This window comes from Siniperca chuatsi, linkage group LG20 (assembly GCF_020085105.1).
Source record: "Siniperca chuatsi isolate FFG_IHB_CAS linkage group LG20, ASM2008510v1, whole genome shotgun sequence".
NCBI lineage: Eukaryota > Metazoa > Chordata > Actinopteri > Centrarchiformes > Sinipercidae > Siniperca > Siniperca chuatsi.
Window position 1 is genome coordinate 1,682,287 of NC_058061.1, and position 18,548 is coordinate 1,700,834.

General features: G+C 44.0%; 1 protein-coding gene and 1 long non-coding RNA gene across 3 annotated transcripts; one reads left to right on the top strand and one right to left on the bottom strand.

Moving 5' to 3' along the window:
• Positions 1–4,610: 4,610 nt before the first annotated feature.
• On the top strand, positions 4,611–14,806 carry LOC122867946 (stonustoxin subunit alpha-like). Of its 2 annotated transcripts, XM_044179417.1 has the most exons (5): positions 4,611–4,741; positions 5,664–6,914; positions 7,187–7,274; positions 8,220–9,701; positions 12,008–14,806. In XM_044179417.1, the coding sequence occupies exons 3-5, from the start codon at positions 7,196–7,198 to the stop codon at positions 12,556–12,558; spliced, it is 2,112 nt and encodes a 703-aa protein (XP_044035352.1). In that variant the 5' UTR covers positions 4,611–4,741; positions 5,664–6,914; positions 7,187–7,195; the 3' UTR covers positions 12,559–14,806. The 2 variants fall into 2 exon arrangements, with proteins under 2 accessions (XP_044035352.1, XP_044035354.1); XM_044179419.1 differs by lacking the exon at positions 4,611–4,741 and having other exon boundaries at positions 4,811–5,739.
• LOC122867947 lies at positions 8,274–10,875 on the bottom strand. The gene is made up of 4 exons (XR_006376025.1): positions 10,851–10,875; positions 10,716–10,780; positions 8,495–8,651; positions 8,274–8,404 (listed from the first exon to the last, which is right to left on the bottom strand). It is a non-coding gene; the product is annotated as an uncharacterized LOC122867947 (long non-coding RNA).
• Positions 14,807–18,548: the final 3,742 nt, after the last annotated feature.

Sequence of the window (18,548 nt, forward strand, 5' to 3'; positions counted from 1 at the left end):
ATGAAAAAACAAGATTGTTATGCCTATTTCCACTTTTATTCAAATACAAATAATGTTGCTGCCTCAACAAAGCAACAGTTAGAGTATTTTAAAGACAGCAGAACAAATGAGTAACTCTACATAATGATAACTGAATTACTGACTTTCTTAGTTCCGGTTGGGTCACAACCATATGATCCTGCTGGGCCGCAGCAGCCTCCTGATCTTCAGCCATCTCCTGATCCACTTAAGTGGCAGCCTCCTGGTTCCCTGGCATCACTTGTTCCACAGGCTCCTCTGCCAGTCTCTCCGTCACTCAGCCCTTCAGCCCTGCCTCCTGGTCGCCTCCTGACCGGCTCTGCTCTTCTGTCCTGACCCCAGACCGTCCGCCTGAGATCTTCCACTTGGCCTTTTTGCATTTTCACAAATACAATAAAGGTTTTACAAATTTGCAAGTGGATCGCAGCAGCCCCCAGTCCCTAGATTCCATGCTGTATTGCAGCAGCCCCCTGCCCCTGGACTCTGTGCTGGACTCTTTGCTAGGTCGCAGCAGCCCCCAGTCCCTGGGCGCCCTGCTTGATCGCAGCAGCCCCCTGTCCCTGGACTCTGTGCTGGACTCTTTGCTGGGTCGTAGCAGCCCCCAGTCCCTGGGCGCCCTGCTGGTTTGCAGCAGCCCCCAGTTCCTGGACTCTTTGCTGGGTCGCAGCAGCCTCCTGGACTCTCGGCTGGATCGCAGCAGCTCCCTGTTGCTGTGTGGTCTAATTCCATACTTGGAGGTTATGATGATGCTATGATGACAACAGTATGTGCAAGCTTCTCTAAGTGAGGGGGAGGGTTCTATATTGTATTAAGATACTGAAATATGGCATAGTGGAAACAGTTGAACAGTCTCCTCTGTGGTTCCTTCCTCCCGTTTGACGTAAGGTGAGTAGCTACACAACACTGAACTACAGTGTTTGCTGTGGTTGTTAATCTTTCCACAGAAGACAGAATATGTTAGTGACCCAATGCCGCAGGACTAGCAGAAGATCAGCTGACAGCAGATAAGTCACCACGGCCGGTAATGTTAGCATCAAACATAAACATGTTAATGGTTAGGTCAGTGAAGTAGAAAACTCCTTCATACATTGGGGACAACTACACAAATAGTCTGGTTTAAGAATAACCTGCAGTAATCTACGCTATAAATCTTGTAAATAAATATATCATTGCTTACAATAGCCATATTACTGCACTGGTAATGCCGTGACTTGTACAGTTTGAACCTGTAGCCACTCTACCATGTGTGAACAGTGTGATGCAAGTTTCTACATGCAAATACTTGAAAATCTTGCACAGGGTGTGTGTGTGAAAACCGGTGGGACAACTGTCAACAGTCTAATCTACCATTCTTGATCAATGCTCACAATATGTAACCAAGTGTAAGTTAGCTAACAGCTAAGTGACAGCTGAACAGTCACTTAAAACCTGCTGTGATTAACGTTAGTTACTTGCGTTACACTGAACTAGCCGAGACATTTTAGTGAAGATATGTGCTGTAACGTTAGTTAACGTTAATCCATTTTGGTATATCCAAAAGCCTAAGCTGCTTAAGTTACGTTAGCCCAATCATCTTCACTGTTGGCTAAGGCGCAGACCCTTATTGTTGTAGTTTTGGTATTGTCACTTCCTGGTTTATTTTGTAGTATTCTCTTTCCCTTGTGTGTCTTGTGTTTTTACTTCCTGCCTGTGTTTTTCCCTCCAGTTTTGATTGTTGGTCCTCCCTTGATTGTTGGCACCTGTGTCTTGTTATCTCACCTCCCCTAGGGTATTTAGTCTGGGTCTTTTCTTTGTTCTGTGTCGGATCATTGTTGTACACATGGTGTTGTTCCTTGCCGAGCCCTTGTCTGTGAGTTGTGTTGGATTCTTTGTTCTCCCGTGAACCTTGTTTGGATTTTGGATTTTGGATTTTGGATTTTTGGATTTTGGCTTTTGTCTGCTCATTACCTGTCTGCTCACCTCTGCCTGTTTTTGCCTGCATTCCACCCAACAATAAACACGGTAGTCATCCGGCTACTTCACCCTGGGACCGCTTCCTTGTCATCTGCTTTTGGGTCCACATACCTCCATATAGCACCTCGCCTCACGACACTTATGACAATACTGCAGGAAGAGATTTTGTTTCTCAGAGCATGCCAGCAACAGCTAATATAGTTGTCGCTAATGTTAGCCTCTTAGCTGCTGCACCGTGTGCTGCCTTATAAGTAATAGTCCTCCCTCCGCCCCTGCTCACTCTACATGCTCCATTTTCATCGCACTGTGCTCTTTAGCAGTCAGCTCCCCCTGCTGGTCATATGGAGCCGTTTCAAACCCTCCCTCCAGCCTTTGGGCCACGCCTCCTCATTTACATACAGCTTTAAAAGCCAAATTTCAAATGTGAAATGACAAACGCCTAATGGAAAGTGGAAAAGATAAAATTTAAAATGCAAAATGTAAAATGATAAAGTGCAAATGCAAAATAAATTTAATTAGGTTTTTCTAGTATTTCCATTTCCCATTTTGAGTTTCATATTTGATGTTTACCTTTTCTTAGTTCCGGTTGGGTCACAACCATATGATCCTGCTGGGCCGCAGCAGCCTCCTGATCTTCAGCCATCTCCTTATCCACCTGAGCGTAAGCCCTGGCTGTGGGACTCCCTTCCTGAGTGAGCCAAGGACTTTGTGTCTGCTCCCGGTTCCCAGCCAGACTCCCGACCTGCCAGTAACCAGCCAGACTCCCGACCCGCCAGTCATCGGCCTGCACACCGGCCTGTTGGTCTCCAGTCAGCATCTCAGCCTGCTAACCAGGTGGTACCTCAGGCTGTTGCTGTCTTGGCGCCTTCTGGGAAAACCACCAGGAGGAAGCGTGGCTCCCACAGCTGCTCGGCTGCCCAGCTGCTCGCCTGCTCCGCTGCCCTGCTGCTGCTCTGCACCGCTGCCGCCTCCAGTCCCTGCGCCGCGGCGGCCTCCAGTCCCTGCTGGATCACGGCGGCCTCCAGTCCCTGCTGGATCACGGCGGCCTCCAGTCCCTGCTGGATCACGGCGGCCTCCAGTCCCTGCTGGATCGCAGCAGCCATCACCCCCTGTCCCTGGACTCTTTGCTGGATCGCAGCAGCCCCCAGTCCCTGGGCGCCCTGCTTGTTCGCAGCAGCCCCCAGTCCCTGGACTCTTTGCTGGATCGCAGCAGTCCCCAGTTCCTGGACTCCTTGCTGGATTGCAGCAGCACCCTGTCCCTGGACTCTGTGCTGGACTCTTTGCTGGATCGCAGCAGCCCCCAGTCCCTGGACTCCTTGCTGGATTGCAACAGCCCCCTGTCCCTGGACTCTGTGCTGAACTCTTTGCTGGGTCGCAGCAGCCCCCAGTCCCTGGACTCCTTGCTGGATTGCAACAGCCCCCTGTCCCTGGACTCTGTGCTGGACTCTTTGCTGGGTCGCAGCAGCCCCCAGTCCCTGGGCGCCCTGCTGGATTGCAGCAGCCCCCAGTTCCTGGACACTTTGCTGGATCGCAGCAGCCCCCAGTCCCTGGACTCCTTGCGGATTGCAGCAGCTCTCAGTTCCCGGGCACCCTGCTGGATCGCAGCAGCCTCCTGGACTCTTGGCTGGATCGCAATCGCCTCCTTTCCCGGCTGGATCGCAGCAGCTCTCTCCCGTCTAATTCCATACTTGGAGGTTATGATGATGCTATGATGACAACAGTCTCCAGTCCCTTCTGGATTGCGGCAGCCATCACTCCCTGCTGGATCGCAGCAGCCCCCAGTTCCTGGACTCCTTGCTGGATTCCAGCAGCCCCCAGTTCCTGGACTCCTTGCTGGATTCCAGCATCCCTCTGTCCCTGGACTCTTTGCTGGGTTGCAGCAGCCCCCAGTCCCTGGGCACTCTGTTGGATCGCAGCAGCCCCCTGTCCCTGGGCGCCCTGCTGGATCGCAGCAGCCTCCTGGACTCTCAGCTGGATCGCAGTCGCCTCCTTTCCCGGCTGGATCGCAGCAGCACCAACCCCTTGCCGCCACTGGATCGCAGTCGCCTCCTTTCCCGGCTGGATCGCAGCAGCACCAACCCCTTGCCGCCACTGGATCGCAGTCGCCTCCTTTCCCAGCTGGATCACAGCAGCACCAACCCCTTGCCGCCGCTGGATCGCAGTCGCCTCCTTTCCTGGCTGGATCGCAGCAGCACCAATCCCTAGTCGCCGCTGGATTGCATCCTCCTGCCCCAGTTGGATCGCAGCATGCCGCAGAACCATCTGCTGGGTCACAGCACGCCACTGAATTCTCTGCTGGATCGCAGCAGTATCCTCCTCCTCTGCCAGAGTGGCAGGCTCCGGGTTCCCAGACATCACTGGTTCTGCCAGGTCCTCTACCAGTCTCTCCATCGGCGGCTTCCTGTCCTGCTGTCCCGTCGCCGGCTCCCTGTCCTGCTGTCCTGTTGCCGGGCCCTGATCTGGTTCTCCGACCTCCAAAAGGGCTCCGCCTTCGTCGCCGGCCTCCAGAGGGGTCCCGCCTTTGCCGCCGGCCTCCAGTGGGGTTTCGTCTTCACCGCCAGCCTCCTGAAGGGTTTCTTCTTCGCCGCCGGCTTCCAGAAGGGTTTGTTCTTCGCCGCCGGCCTCTAGAAGGGTTTGTTCTTTGCCCCCGGCCTTCAGAAGGGTTTCGTCTTCGCCGCCGGCCTCCTGTGACCTTCCTCCTGTGCCACCGGCATTCCGCCAGGCCTCCAGATGGTGACCATCACAAAGTCTCCCACATGGCCCTGAGTCTGTTGAGTAGAATTGTGTGATCAACTGGTATTCAAGGCTGCACTCAAGTCCAGTAAAATGAGAATAGTTTGATTACCACACTCATCAGGATGTCATTTGTTACTCTGCGTATGGCTGTTTCCGTACTGTGGTTCTTTCTAAAGCCAGATTGGAATTTGTCAAATATATTGTTTTCCTTCCATTCTTTCTTGCTTAGCAACCACCTTTTGGTGGTAATTTGGATATGGGACGGTAGTTATGAGGGAGTGTTGGCTCTAAAACAGATTTCTTAAGGAGAGGCTAGATACAGGCCTGTTTAAAATAGTCCGGGACCACGCCAGATCTAAGAAATTCATTGACAATGTTAAGAAGCCAGGGGGCGATGACTCCAAAAACCTCTTTAAACAGCTTGGAAGGAAGAATGTCAGATCTATTTTCTATAAGTAGAGAGATTGGTATTAGATACAATGTTGACCAAATCCCTATGGGTAATGGGGGTAAACTTACCTAACAGCGTGAGGGATGGCAAGGGCTCAGGTGAAGGGAGAAGTGACACAGCAGGAGTAGTTGGTGCTTTGATGTTTTCTATCTTTTCAATAAAATACTTCACAGACCTTAACAGAGGTGGCACAAACAGTAGCTGAGGCGGGGTTTACTAGACTGTTGATGGTACTGAAGAGAAATCTTGAGTTACGCTTTTCAGATTAGAGAAATAAGTGTCTCTCATGTTTTATCAGTGAATTTAATGACGATAACTCCCTCATATGTAGCCGATGAACTTAAAGTTTTTGAATTTTCCGTTGACATTCAGCTCTTCTACATTCTTTTTAGTTTTCTAATATTTTCATTTTTCCAGGGCCTTGGGTTGGAGGGACGACATGACCTAGCTTTCATGGGGGCAATATGTGGTGTAGAAAAACTGAACGCTGCTTCTCCGTGTTTAGGTTTGACTCTGGGGACAGAAAGCAGACCTGAAAGACTGGAAACAGGGGGAAACAGCTAGCCTTTCTCTGTCAACAGGTAACAAAGTCCGCCTACCAGCACCTCTTATGCTTCCTATCGTCTTGATGTCACTGTGAGGTTGTCAGGCAACCAGTGGAGACTCCAGGAAGTCACTGCTTCTGGCCAAGAAATAGTCCAGCACATAACCTCCATAAAACCACAAATTGTCCTCCAGACAGAACTAGGTCTGTCTGAAAGAAACACCCCTTGGACATAAACTGTACACAATCATTATTGTGTACAGTTTGTTTTCTTGGTGGGCAACACACTACAATTATTTCTTTTACTCAGAGGGTCTTTATTGAAAGTGTTTATAACTACTTACTTAGAGCGAGTAAGAAAGTAAAGGTTATTTATATCGCACCATTATAGACAGATATAGGAGTATTAGTCTAGTACAGGGGTGGCAAACCATGTGCCATGGACAGAAGGTTTTTATTTCTTTGGGTCTTTGGTTGGAATAAAAACCTACAGACTGTTGTCTCTCCATGACACAGTTTGCTGCTTTGGAGTGTAGATGAGTTGTATATGTTTGGAACTGTTATCTGTGACACTGTATAACATCCAGTCCTTTGTTGCTGGGATTGCGTGCTATTTAACTGTGGTATCATAGGTGGAAGCTGTTTCTTGTTTGAGCAGTTAATAAGCAGCTGTCAAAATCATGGAAACTATTCAAGTATTGCCGTGATAATGGAAAGGTATTTATACTCAAGTTCAAACAACAACAACTTGACAAAGTGTGACGCTGAACTTTAAACGGCCAAGTTTACATCACATGTTTAACTTTGTGTTTGTTTCTGTAATGATGCAGACCACATTTTTATTTTTGTTGTTTGTTGTGTTGTTTGGAGATTGTGTAACTTTATAAAGGGGAATGTATGCATGAAGAATGCAGTCATAGTACAGTTAAAACACATCCATGTGTATAATAAAGTCTGGCAGGAGCGTGGGAAGGAAGCACAGTACCTGTCTCATTATTTCCCTGTTCTTTACAGAACAACATTACAATCTGACACCAGGTCTCAAACCTGGAGCCTGTTACATTAATAAATAATGATCATATTTCAAGGCGTATCATGGGAGGAGTCAATAGAAGAGACTTTCTGACAAGATATAAGTAATCTCGCAGCGTCACAGGTCATCAAACTGGAAGCTCGAGTCTCACACAACTCTGATCTACACAACTTCACCAGGTGAGGACGAACTGGGCGGACAGAGACACAACCAGATATACGTTTAGACTTTTATTGAACTCCAGTCCGTGTCAAACTATCACTGTCAGACTGTCTTCAGAGAAATACTGCAGTTCTAAGCGCAGTAAACTGTCAGGCTTTCTGTCTCTTATCGTTGTCGTCCTTTCTGTTTGACAGAGGAGGTTGACTCCCGGTGTTATAAACTCATACGGCTTGAGAAAGTTTTAATGAAGCACTGAAGGCTGTGTCACTTACTTGACATTTCTCAACAGGTTGGAGAAATGTTGGCGATTGCTGCACTGGGTCGGCCTTTCACCCTGGGAATGCTCTATGATGCTCGGAAAGATCAACTGATCCTAGGTAAGACCTGACTTCGACTACACTCTTATTCAGAAATATTTCTAACTATCGTAGAAAAGGTTTCAGTTGTAGTCGTCTGGACACGGTTTTCAGAATCAAGACGTTTCGGCTCCCATCCGGAAGTCATTCTCAATTGTGAAAAAATGGGACGGGGGAGGGTAGTTGATTTCTAACTATATCTGCCAGTCGCAGCTCTGCTTACAGGACCTTTGAAATCATTTCATAAAGCGGTGACACTATTTTAACCTATTTAACATTCATACACAGTATAAAACGAATTAGCAAATGCTTTGTAATTCTATAATGTAGTTGTGACTGTTTATTAGTTAACAATTTTAGGGACGTTGATATATTGGCGGTGGCCGATACATTATCCTGCAGTAAATAAGAAAATTGAATTGTCATTGTTGCAGAATTTCATACTATAATTATGTCCGTGGAGCCATTTTACATCAGCCCCGGACATGAGCAGGAACATGTTTTGGTATGTGTGTGTAGCCTCTTTCTCTCTGCTCTCCACACACACACACACACACACACACACACAGCGAGCAGCAGAGCAACTTCAGAGGCCACAGCAGAGGGAATGTGCTCATTGTCAAAATTACTATACTAAAATATTTAACTTTTGTGAAACGTTTTCAAACTCTCCCCTTTTAACCTGAAGTCTACAGGCACGTACAGGAAGTTTTATTGTTGTTTTGTTATGTAATTACACTCATGCTGCATAATGTTACCATACAGCCTCAATCCTATAATTCCTTTATTAATTAGGTTCATGTCAAAGAATGAATCAAGCAGTGAATATATTAGCTGTTTGGGGAACTGCTGGCAGGATAAGAAGCTGCAACATGCAGAAATCTAAATGATTATGATTAGCTTTGTGTGACTTTATATTAACAAAATGACTTTCCTCCTTCATCAGATGTTTTCCAATTTCTACAGGTTTCACATTGTTCGATGAAACAACTCTTCAAAAGAACACAGCTGAAAGCTCTCAGCACAGCAGTGAATTTGAAATAACTTCATCTGACTCCATTGAATCCAAGTCCTCTCTGCTGGATGTTGAAGCTTCTCTGAAGGCCAGTTTCCTGAGTGGACTGGTTGAAGTTGGAGGATCTGCCAAGTATCTGAATGATACAAAGAAATTCAAGAACCAGAGCAGAGTGACGTTTGAGTACAAAGCTACCACCAAGTTTAAACAGTTCTCAGTGACTGACCTTGAAACCATGAACACCCAACAGATAGATGTCATTGAGAAGGGCTTGGCAACACATGTAGTCACAGGCATCCTTTATGGGGCAAATGCTTTCTTTGTGTTTGACAGTGAGAAGTTAGAAACCGGCAGCGTTCAGCACATCCAGGGCAGCATGGAAGCTGTGATAAGGAAGATGCCCTCATTTAATGTTGAGGGGAAAGTTGACATCAAACTGAATGATGAAGAAAAAGCCCTGACTGAGAAGTTTTCCTGCAAATTCTACGGAGACTTCCTTCTTGAAAGCAACCCTACAACATTTGTAGACGCAGTGAAGACCTACAGTAAACTTCCACAGCTGCTGGGAGAAAATGGAGAGAACAGTGTTCCACTGAAGGTCTGGCTGATGCCGCTGAAGAATTTGGTTCCCAAATCTGCTGAGCTGAAGAGTGGGATCAGTGTTGGACTACTGAGGAAGGCTCAAGATGCTCTGGAGGACCTGCATCATCTGGAAAAAGGATGCAACGAGTTACTGCAGGACAAAGTAGTGAAAGATATTCCGCAAATTCATGAAAAAGCGCGCAGTTTCCAGACACTCTGTGTCTCTTTCAGATCTGTACTGGAACAGACCATGGCGAAGGAGCTTCCCTTGATCAGGGCAGGTGAAGAAGATGAGAGCAAATTAGAAAAAGTCTTTGAAGACAGAGACAAGTCACCGTTCAGTCATGAAAAACTAAGTAAGTGGCTGAAAGATAAAGAGAGAGAAATGAACGTCATCAGGTCCTGTGTAGAGATGATGGAGGGAATAAAGATCGTCCCAAACCAGTCAGAGCTGGACAGAGAGGTTCTTGCTCCAGGTGTGGAGGATGCTCTGTGCTTTGTTTTCACCTCCCTGGAAACTACTGACCCCTACCTTGATGAGATGGCCAACTACGTGGATCAATTTAAATTACAAGGTCATGTGGTTGTCACGGCACCTGCACAAGACCAGTGGTACTTCTCAGATGAAGTTTTAACGAAAATGAGAGAAAAAGCCAGAGCTGTCCACGATCTTGCCAAAGCCTTGAAGAACAGCAGCAGATTCTGTTTCCTGGTAGCAGCCATTGCAAATAAGAAATACACCGGAGCAACCCTCTACCATTACAAGGACGGCGTTCTGGTCACTGATGATTTCTCAAAGCCTGACATCCCTGATGTGGAACATATAACAGACAGAAGAGATTTAATCTGGTGTAAGTACTTTATTTTCACTTTTAGACTAATAATAACAAATGACTCTCCTTCAGAAACCTGATTGTCATACATTTTATTACTCACAGAGTCCATTTTGATCTTTTCTTAGAAAGATACTATGGATTTTGTCATCACTTACATTGAAATCACTTTAGAAAGGGTTCTCAAGTAAAACGACCAACATTACTGTTGATGGTGGAGGAAGTATTCAGATCCTTAAAGCTACAGTGTGTAACATTTAGGAGGAGCTATTGGCATAAATGGAATAAAATATTTATAAGAATCTTTTCATTAGTGTATAATCACCTGAAAATAAGAATCATGTTTTCATTACCTTAGAATAAACCATTCTTATCTACAGAGGTAGCGGCTCTGCTTCCACGGAGGTCGCCGTTTTTTTTTTTTTGCGAGTTTCGCGGCCACCGTCGTTTCTCCTAGACTCTTGGAACGGGAGGATGATCCGAGTGGTATTTAAATGGTTGCAAAATGCAATTTCAATGCTAGATGGCACTAAATCCTACAGACCTTTAAGTAAAAGGACCAGTGTAGCCCAGGGTAAAAATCCATCCTCCAAAAATAATCCAATCTGGTTTCCAGTCCAGGTTTTCCATTTCCTCCCTTCCAACCCTCTGTATTTGATGTAGTTGCCAGTCCATGTTTTCCACCTTTCGTTCCCTTGCCATAAGACACACCCCTTTGTTTTAATTAGCCAATCACAGTCCGCTGCCTCAGTATAAAAGCTGTCCTGACTTCTCTCAGCTCAGTTGTGTGGGAAAGAAGCCTAGCTCACCATCGAATATACCCTGAATGGGCACCTGGCCTGTATACAAACACAAAAGGCCACTTAAATGTGTGTACACTAATATCTGTGGGCTAACATTAGCTTGCATTAGCTTAGTTGTAACATTACAAAATAAAAATCACAAAAGACAAAAGAAACCCATGGGAGCACATGTTAGCATGTAGCCTAAGCTAGCATATTGCTAATGCTAATAGTAAAAGTTCAAACTCACCAGTTCAGTAAGAACGGTTTGCCCAGCACACACGACAACGCCCAATCACCGGATGATTCTGGTTTCTACAGGAATGTTTAAATGCTTAACAGAGAATAAATGAAAACCAATATTTGCTTGAATGGAGGTACTGACCTACAGCTGCTGTCCTCTGGCCTCTTTCCCACACAACTGAGCTGAGAGAAGTCAGGACAGCTTTTATACTGAGGCAGCGGACTGTGATTGGCTAATTAAAACAAAGGGGTGTGTCTTATGGCAAGGGAACGAAAGGTGGAAAACATGGACTGGCAACTACATCAAATACAGAGGGTTGGAAGGGAGGAAATGGAAAACCTGGACTGGAAACTAGATTGGATTATTTTTGGAGGATGGATTTTTACCCTGGGCTACACCAGTACAACAATATAAAAATAATCAATTACAAGTTAAAGTCCTGCATTCAAAAGTTTACTTAAATAAGTACACAAGTATTTTCAGCTTCATGCAGTTAAAGTACTGGTTCTGCAGTAAAACGTCTCCTGCGACTGATATCTGATTCTGTCTGACATTATTAGATTGTTAATACTGATGCATCAACGTTAGAGCAGCGTTTTACTGTTGTAGCTGCTCGAGGTGGAGCTAGTTTTAACTACTTTATACACAGTTAGCTAGTTTTAACTGCTTTATACACGGTTAGCTAGTTTTAACAACTTTATACACAGTTAGCTAGTTTTAACTACTTTATACACAGTTAGCTAGTTTTAACTGCTTTATACACGGTTAGCTAGTTTTAACTGCTTTATATACAGTCAGCTAGTTTAGTCCAGTGGTTCCCAACCTAGGGGTCGGCCCCTCCACAGGGTCAGCAGATAAATCTGAGGGGTCCTGAGATGATTGATGGGAGAGGAAAGAAGAAGAAACAAAGTTCTGATACACAAACCTGTTTTCAGTTTTGGACTTTTCTCTAATCTTCGAACAGTTATTGAAACGAAACCATGTGAGAAGTTTAGAGGAGAAATGTCTCTTTGGAGGAGCTGATAACAGCTGAGAGCCTCTGAAACACGACGAGGAGACGCGACTACACACTGACTATTATTTATTAAATTGGTTGGGAACCACTGGTTTAATCTTTAACAACGTGTTGTATTTTATAAGATTTAATAAGGACTATATCTGTGATAGATAGATAGATCTATCTATCGCGATGTTTAGCACATATGTGAGTGAACAAATATGAACCTATGATTTAACATTCACCAATAAATGTAAATTGAGTCTGAATTGTAATGATCACGTCTCGTTCTCTCCATCAGACGCCTGTGATCTCACTCTGGACCCAAACACAGCAAGCAGATGCTTCACTCTGTCTGAAGAAAACAAGAAGGCGACATGTGGAGAAGCACAGTCGTATACTGACCTCCCACAGAGATTTGAGTCTTTCTGTCAGGTTCTGTGCAGAGAGGGGCTGACTGGGCGCTGTTACTGGGAGGTGGAGTGGAGTGCTGGCCCTAATGTAAATGTAGCTGTAGGTGTTAGCTACATAGGGCTGTTTCGGAAAGGAGATGATGACCGGTGCAGGATTGGATGGAATACCATGTCCTGGTGTTTGGGCCACAGATGGCTCCCACCAGATGCTACTCTTTATGCAGAGCATAATAAAGAGCAGCACCTTTTCCCTGTTCCTCCTACCGGCTGCACCCGACTGGGACTGTTTCTGGACTGGCCTGCTGGCACTCTGTCTTACTATAACGTCTCATCTGACACACTGAGTCACCTCCACACCTTCCACGCCAACTTCTCTGAGCCTGTTTACCCAGCTTTCCTGACTTGGCATCCATCCAACTACGTGTTCCTGTCGCTGTAAACTTAGCACCACACGATTCAGTTCAAGTTCAGTTCAGTTCACTACGGTTTGATTACACAATGATTGTGCTTTTATTGTGAAGCATCATCATGTTAGTCAAGTATAACAATGTAAAATGATACGCTTCCTTTTTTGAATTAAACAAAATATCTACACACGAAATACAACTTTAATACAGATAGAACAAAATGTAAACACAAGCCGTCCCCATTATTATTATTATTATTATTATTATTATTATTGTTGATTAAAGTTTTAATTGTCTTTTTCTGTTCATTTTATTATAGTATTAGCACCTTTCAGCTCTCGCTCTACTGCACACAGATTGATTTTTAAATAGCTTGTTCTAAAACTGTTGTGATGGCCGACCTGATGTAAAGAAAAAGTTAATTAATGTAGAAGGAGGCTTGATTTTATCTTCTAAAGTTAACATGCAACAGGGAAACACGAAGCCATGTTTCCATCCAGGCAGTTTTACGTGAATTATCGACTTAGAAAAGCTGGATGGAAGAGACAAACTTCCACAATATCGCTGAAAAGATTTTACGCTCGCTTGAGGTTTTGATTCATTTTGTCCATAAAGTGTTTGTGTCAAATAGGCGAAGCTGCTTTATTGGCTCTACTCTTTTTCCTTTACTTCCTGTAGTTTTTGCCAGGCTTGCTTGAGTGAGCAGGAAGAGGCGGAGTTAGTCGACCTTTGAACTTACTGGGCGGATTTATTTCTGAATCGTCACGCTGTATGAATTGCATTTAAGCCTGGCTGAGATCTGATCACAAAGCTTGTATCTTTGGACATTTTACCTTTCTTTCAGCTCCTGTTACTGTCTCACATCCAGGGTTATGTCATTTCTCACTCTTGCCTCTGCTTTCCTTAATGTTTTATTTTTATTTCACTTCTCTCTTCTCTCTGGCAGTCTGCTTCTACTTTCCTGTACACCAATTAATATAAAATATGAGCTACCGCTGCAGTTTCAGATATTTACACATAGTTACTCAACTTATTATTAAAAAGAAGTTGACAAATCATTACTGTTGTAACACTGTGGTCATTGACTCATTGCTATGAGTTGTTTTTATAATTAAAGGTTTTGTCCCATTTCACCTGAACTCTCCTGTCTCACTGTATCTGTCTGGATGAAGGTGCTGGGAATCTGAATTCTTAAAACCGGTTTAGATTATATATATATTTAGATTGTTGTTTAATCGTGTTTATTCCAGCCGTATTATTCCTGAAGAGCATTTTATTTGTCTGCGTGTTCACCGTGAGGTTTGCTGGGTCACATTTCACCAGTCAAGACCTTTATTTGCTGTTCAGTGGATATTCAGACAGTTGTGGAAAGTAACTAAGTACATTTACTCAAGTGCTGAACTTAAGTACAAATCTGAGGTAGTTGTACTTTACTTGAGTCTTTTCTTCTCATGCTGCTTTCTGCTCCATCTCATCTCCAGGTGTGGAGGATGCTCTGTGCTTTGTTTTCACCTCCACGATGAAGGGTGATAAACGACTTGATGAAATGGCCGTGTACTTAAATTCAGCTCAGTTAGGAAGTACAGAAGAAGACCAGTGGTACTACTCACGTGAAGTTTTAATCAAAATGAGAGAAAAGGTCAGATTTTTCCACGTTCTTGCCAAAATACAGAAATATATCAGCGAGTTCTGTTTCCTCATAGCAGCCGTAGCAAATGAGAAACACAACGGAGCAAGCATCTACCATTACAAGGACGGCGTTCTGGTCACTGATAATTTCATGCAAGAACGCTTCATTTGTGAGAGTATAAAAGACATGGTTTCCATTGTAGAAAAATGTCTCCGCTTGTTACTCTTCTGATAGAGGAGCCTGCTAAATACTTTTTTCCCGTATTTTGGCTTCTTTGAGGTAGTACTCCAGCATAGGTTTTACATACTATCTTATAAACATACACGTTCAACTAAGTTTATAGTAACGAGTCAGGTTTGGAGAATAGCTTAGTATATAGTAAATGGGTGGAACTGAACCTGATCTTTAATGTACACAGTGTTATTAACCCACACAAACAGATAAACATTTGACAACTGAGAGTGTTGTCACAGACGTGATTCGTGTACAACCTGATTGTGGGCGGCCAGGGACTGATTTCGGAGAGGCTCTTGCATGACACAAATTCATATATCAATCTACCCTAAAGATTGTGTTCATACTGTGTATTTGTTGTGTTTTGTTTTGTACTGGGATGTCGATTTTGAAAATAAATGTGTTCTCAATCCTGAGTATGCCTTGTGAATTTTTATATGTGTAGTCCACTGGTAGTGTACTTTAAGTAGAGTTAAATATATATTTCAAATATAAAAAATAATACCTACATAGTAACCTAGTAGTATACAAAAATAATAAGTACAAAATAATATGTAAATAGTAAACTATCAGTACAATGTTAAGTTTGCTTAAAGAAAACTTACAAGTATGCTTACAGTATAAAAACTATTAAACTTTACTGAGAGTATACTTTCAAGTGGGCTAGAAGTAAACCAACAGTATATTAAAGTTCATTTGTAGTATAGTTCAGTGTTTTTCAACCACTGTGCCGCGGTACACTAGTGTGCCGTGGAAAATTATTCAATTTCACCTAATTGGTCTAAAAAACATTTTTTGAAAACTAATTGATTATTCACACTGAGTAGGTAGAAATATGAAAGATCATAAAATACTTTTTTCTTTGCGTTTATTTGATTCCTATTCAAGACACTTTGATAAGAATGACTGTATGTTGTTAATATAGGCTACAGTTTCATTTTTTTAACATTTTCGGTTGGTGTTGTGCCTTGTGATTTTTTTTTTTTCAATGAAAAAATGTACCTTGGCTCAAAAAAGGTTGAAAAACACTGGTATAGTTCATAGTATAGGTGCAGTACACAAAAATATCAGCCAGGGCATGTGTTTGATTAGTCAAATAGAAATATGTTAGTATTAGGCCTAAATTAATCCACCGTGTTTATGTTCGTTAAAGCCAGGGTAGCTAACGTTGGAGAAGCTAGCAGGAGAAAGCTAGATTTTGAAAGAATCCAACCCAAAAACATCCCCCCCTCCCTTCAGACTTCCCTCCAGCGGCACTCCCCTTAAAACACATTTTCATGCAGGACGGGTACATAACTATATAAAACTATTATTATTAACACACAAAACACACATTTGTAGTAAACACGCCTTCATTAAGAGTTTAAATCAGACTCAGACCGTAAATCAGAGGTCTGCCGCCCCCCCTGAGTCTGGTTCTGCTCGAGGTTTCTGCCTCTTAAAGGAAGTTTTTCCTTGCCGCTGTGGCCAAGTGCTTGCTCATGGTGGGATTTGTTGGGTCTCTGTAATTAATATTATAAAGAGTTCGGTCTGGACCTGGAAAAGTGCAGTGAGATAACTTCTGTTATGAACTGGAAAATGCTAAAGCATCAACCCAGTATCATAGAAAAACAGTATCTGTTGTTTCACCTGAGTTTTTGGGGAGCACGAATCCAGTCCGACACAAACCGGTTCAACATGAGCTCCAGCTCCACCAGCTGCAGCAGCAACATCCTGCTTTACATTAATGCACGAGGAATAATAACCTGATGATAGAATATATAACAGCACAGCAGCCACAGGGACGCTGCACTGCTTTAATGCTTTAAGGATCCTGATCACACTCTCACACTTTCACTGCAGCAGAGTGTTTTTACTGTGTGTGTTAGTACTTTTACTGCAGTAACACTTTCACTGCAGGACTTTACAGAGCGTGTTGGTACTTTTACTGAAGTGAAGGATCTGAGTACTTCCTGTGGAGCGGCTTCCCGGCTTCCCCCGGCCCACATGTCGAAGTGTCTATTGGGCAAAACACTGAACCCCAAATTGCTCCCGAGGGCTGTATGAATGTGTGCGAGTGAGTGTGTGGATGTGTGTGAGTGTGTGTGGATGTGTGTGAGTGTGTGTGTGGATGTGTGTGAATGTGTGTGTGAATGTGTGTGAATGTGTGTGTGAATGTGTGTGTTGATGCGTGTGGATGTGTATGAATGTGTGTGTGAATGTGTGTGTGAATCAGTATGAATGTGTGTGTGAATGTGTGTGTTGATGTGTGTGGATGTGTATGAATGTGTGTGTGAATGTGTGTGGATGTGTGTGTGGATGTGTGTGTGTGAATGTGTGTGTGGATGTGTGTGGATGTGTGTGTCTGAATGTGTGTGTGGATGTGTGTGGATGTGTGTGTCTGAATGTGTGTGTGGATGTGTGTTGATGTATGTGTGTGGATGTGTGTGGATGTGTGTGTGTGAATGTGTGTGTGGATGTGTGTGGATGTGTGTGTGTGGATGTGTGTGGATGTGTGTTGATGTGTGTGTGTGGATGTGTGTTGATGTGTGTGGATGTGTGTGGATGTGTGTGTGGATGTGTGTGTGTGTGGATGTGTGTGTGTGTGTGTGTGTGTGTGTGTGTGTGGATGTGTGTGTGTGGATGTGTGTGGATGTGTGTGTCTGAATGTGTGTGGATGTGTGTGTGTGAATGTGTGTGTGGATGTGTGTGGATGTGTGTTGATGTGTGTGTCTGAATGTGTGTGTGAATGTGTGTGAATGTGTGTGTGAATGTGTGGTGGATGCGTGTGTGTGTGTGTGTGTGTGTGTGTGTGTGTGTGTGTGTGGATGTGATATGTAGTGCTCCTCCACCACTGATGTTCAGTAACACAATAACAGTTGTTGTGATTGGTTAACAGCACACACAGTAAACTAGCTCATGTGTCTAAATGAAGGGAAACGACCCACAGCAGAAAAGGGGCTTAATGAAGCCAACTAAATGTAAGAACTTGTTAAGATACATTGCGTTGCAGATCTCACCTTTGCAGGTGTAGTTGGTGGGGCGACCGTCAGTCTCAAGCGCTGAAAGTAGAGTTTTGTTTGTTTTTTCAGAAAAAGGTTTTGATATTTACCTTCAGAAACCGAACATTATAGACCTTCCTCCAGTAACTGTCAACTGCAGGCGTCAGATAAATGCTGCAGAGCAAAAGCTTCAGGTGATTCCTCTGAAACGCGGTGAAGGAAAAGCTGACTCCAAAGTCTTTCAACATGGAAATGCACACCTGAAGTAAAAGGAAACACAAGCTGGAGCACCTGAATGCAGCATCAGACGGTCAGTGGTGCGTTCAAGTCCAGTGCAGGCTTGCTGATCCGTGTGTGTGTGTGTGTGTGTGGAGATCTGCGCAGACTCAGAACACGCGCTCCCTGCCGCACGACAGAAGTGCCGTCTGCAGAGCCCACAGGCCGGGGTGCGCTCGATTTCGCCTTCACATCGCAGCGGGGCTTCCCGTCACTTTCACATTCAAAACCAGCAAGAAGAAATCACCTAGTTTAGAGGATTACCCTTCTTTATACAGGAGGAAGTCGAAGACATGAACGTAGCCGCTTACATTAATCAATAACTGATACGCTGAGTTGTATTGTTTGTCAGTGTCTTCTTCTGTAGGCTGTGTGTCATTTTGTGAGTATTAATAACACACATGTGAGTATTCCTCTCTCTTACCTGCACAATACAAATGTCACAGATCATTAACCCTTATGTTTAGTTTGTTCAGCTTTACTCTGTTTGGGTCCCACAGACGCGCTGCATGTGTAAAACAATAAATTCAATATCAGCTAACAGTTTTTCTTTTCCTCTGACCTTTTTAGACCTATAACGTAGAAAAGTACTGAAGTGGTAGGCGAAACTCTCTCTTTGCCTCAAACTGGACTAGTGAAATGACCACAAAACCCTGTTGTCACACCAAAAAAAGGAGATTTTTCATGTTTTATATGTTGTGTGGATGGACATGTTTTCTTTTGTTTACCATTCAGACAAAGAAAGCTACAGTATGAAACCCTACATGATGTATAATGTTTGGGGCCAGTCAAAGCCCAGAGATATCTGACTTCCGGTCTTATCAACGAACTTATGTGGGACTTGAAGGCGCACTTCTGTGGAAAAACTACTGTCCGCACCAACAACGTATATGCAGATGAA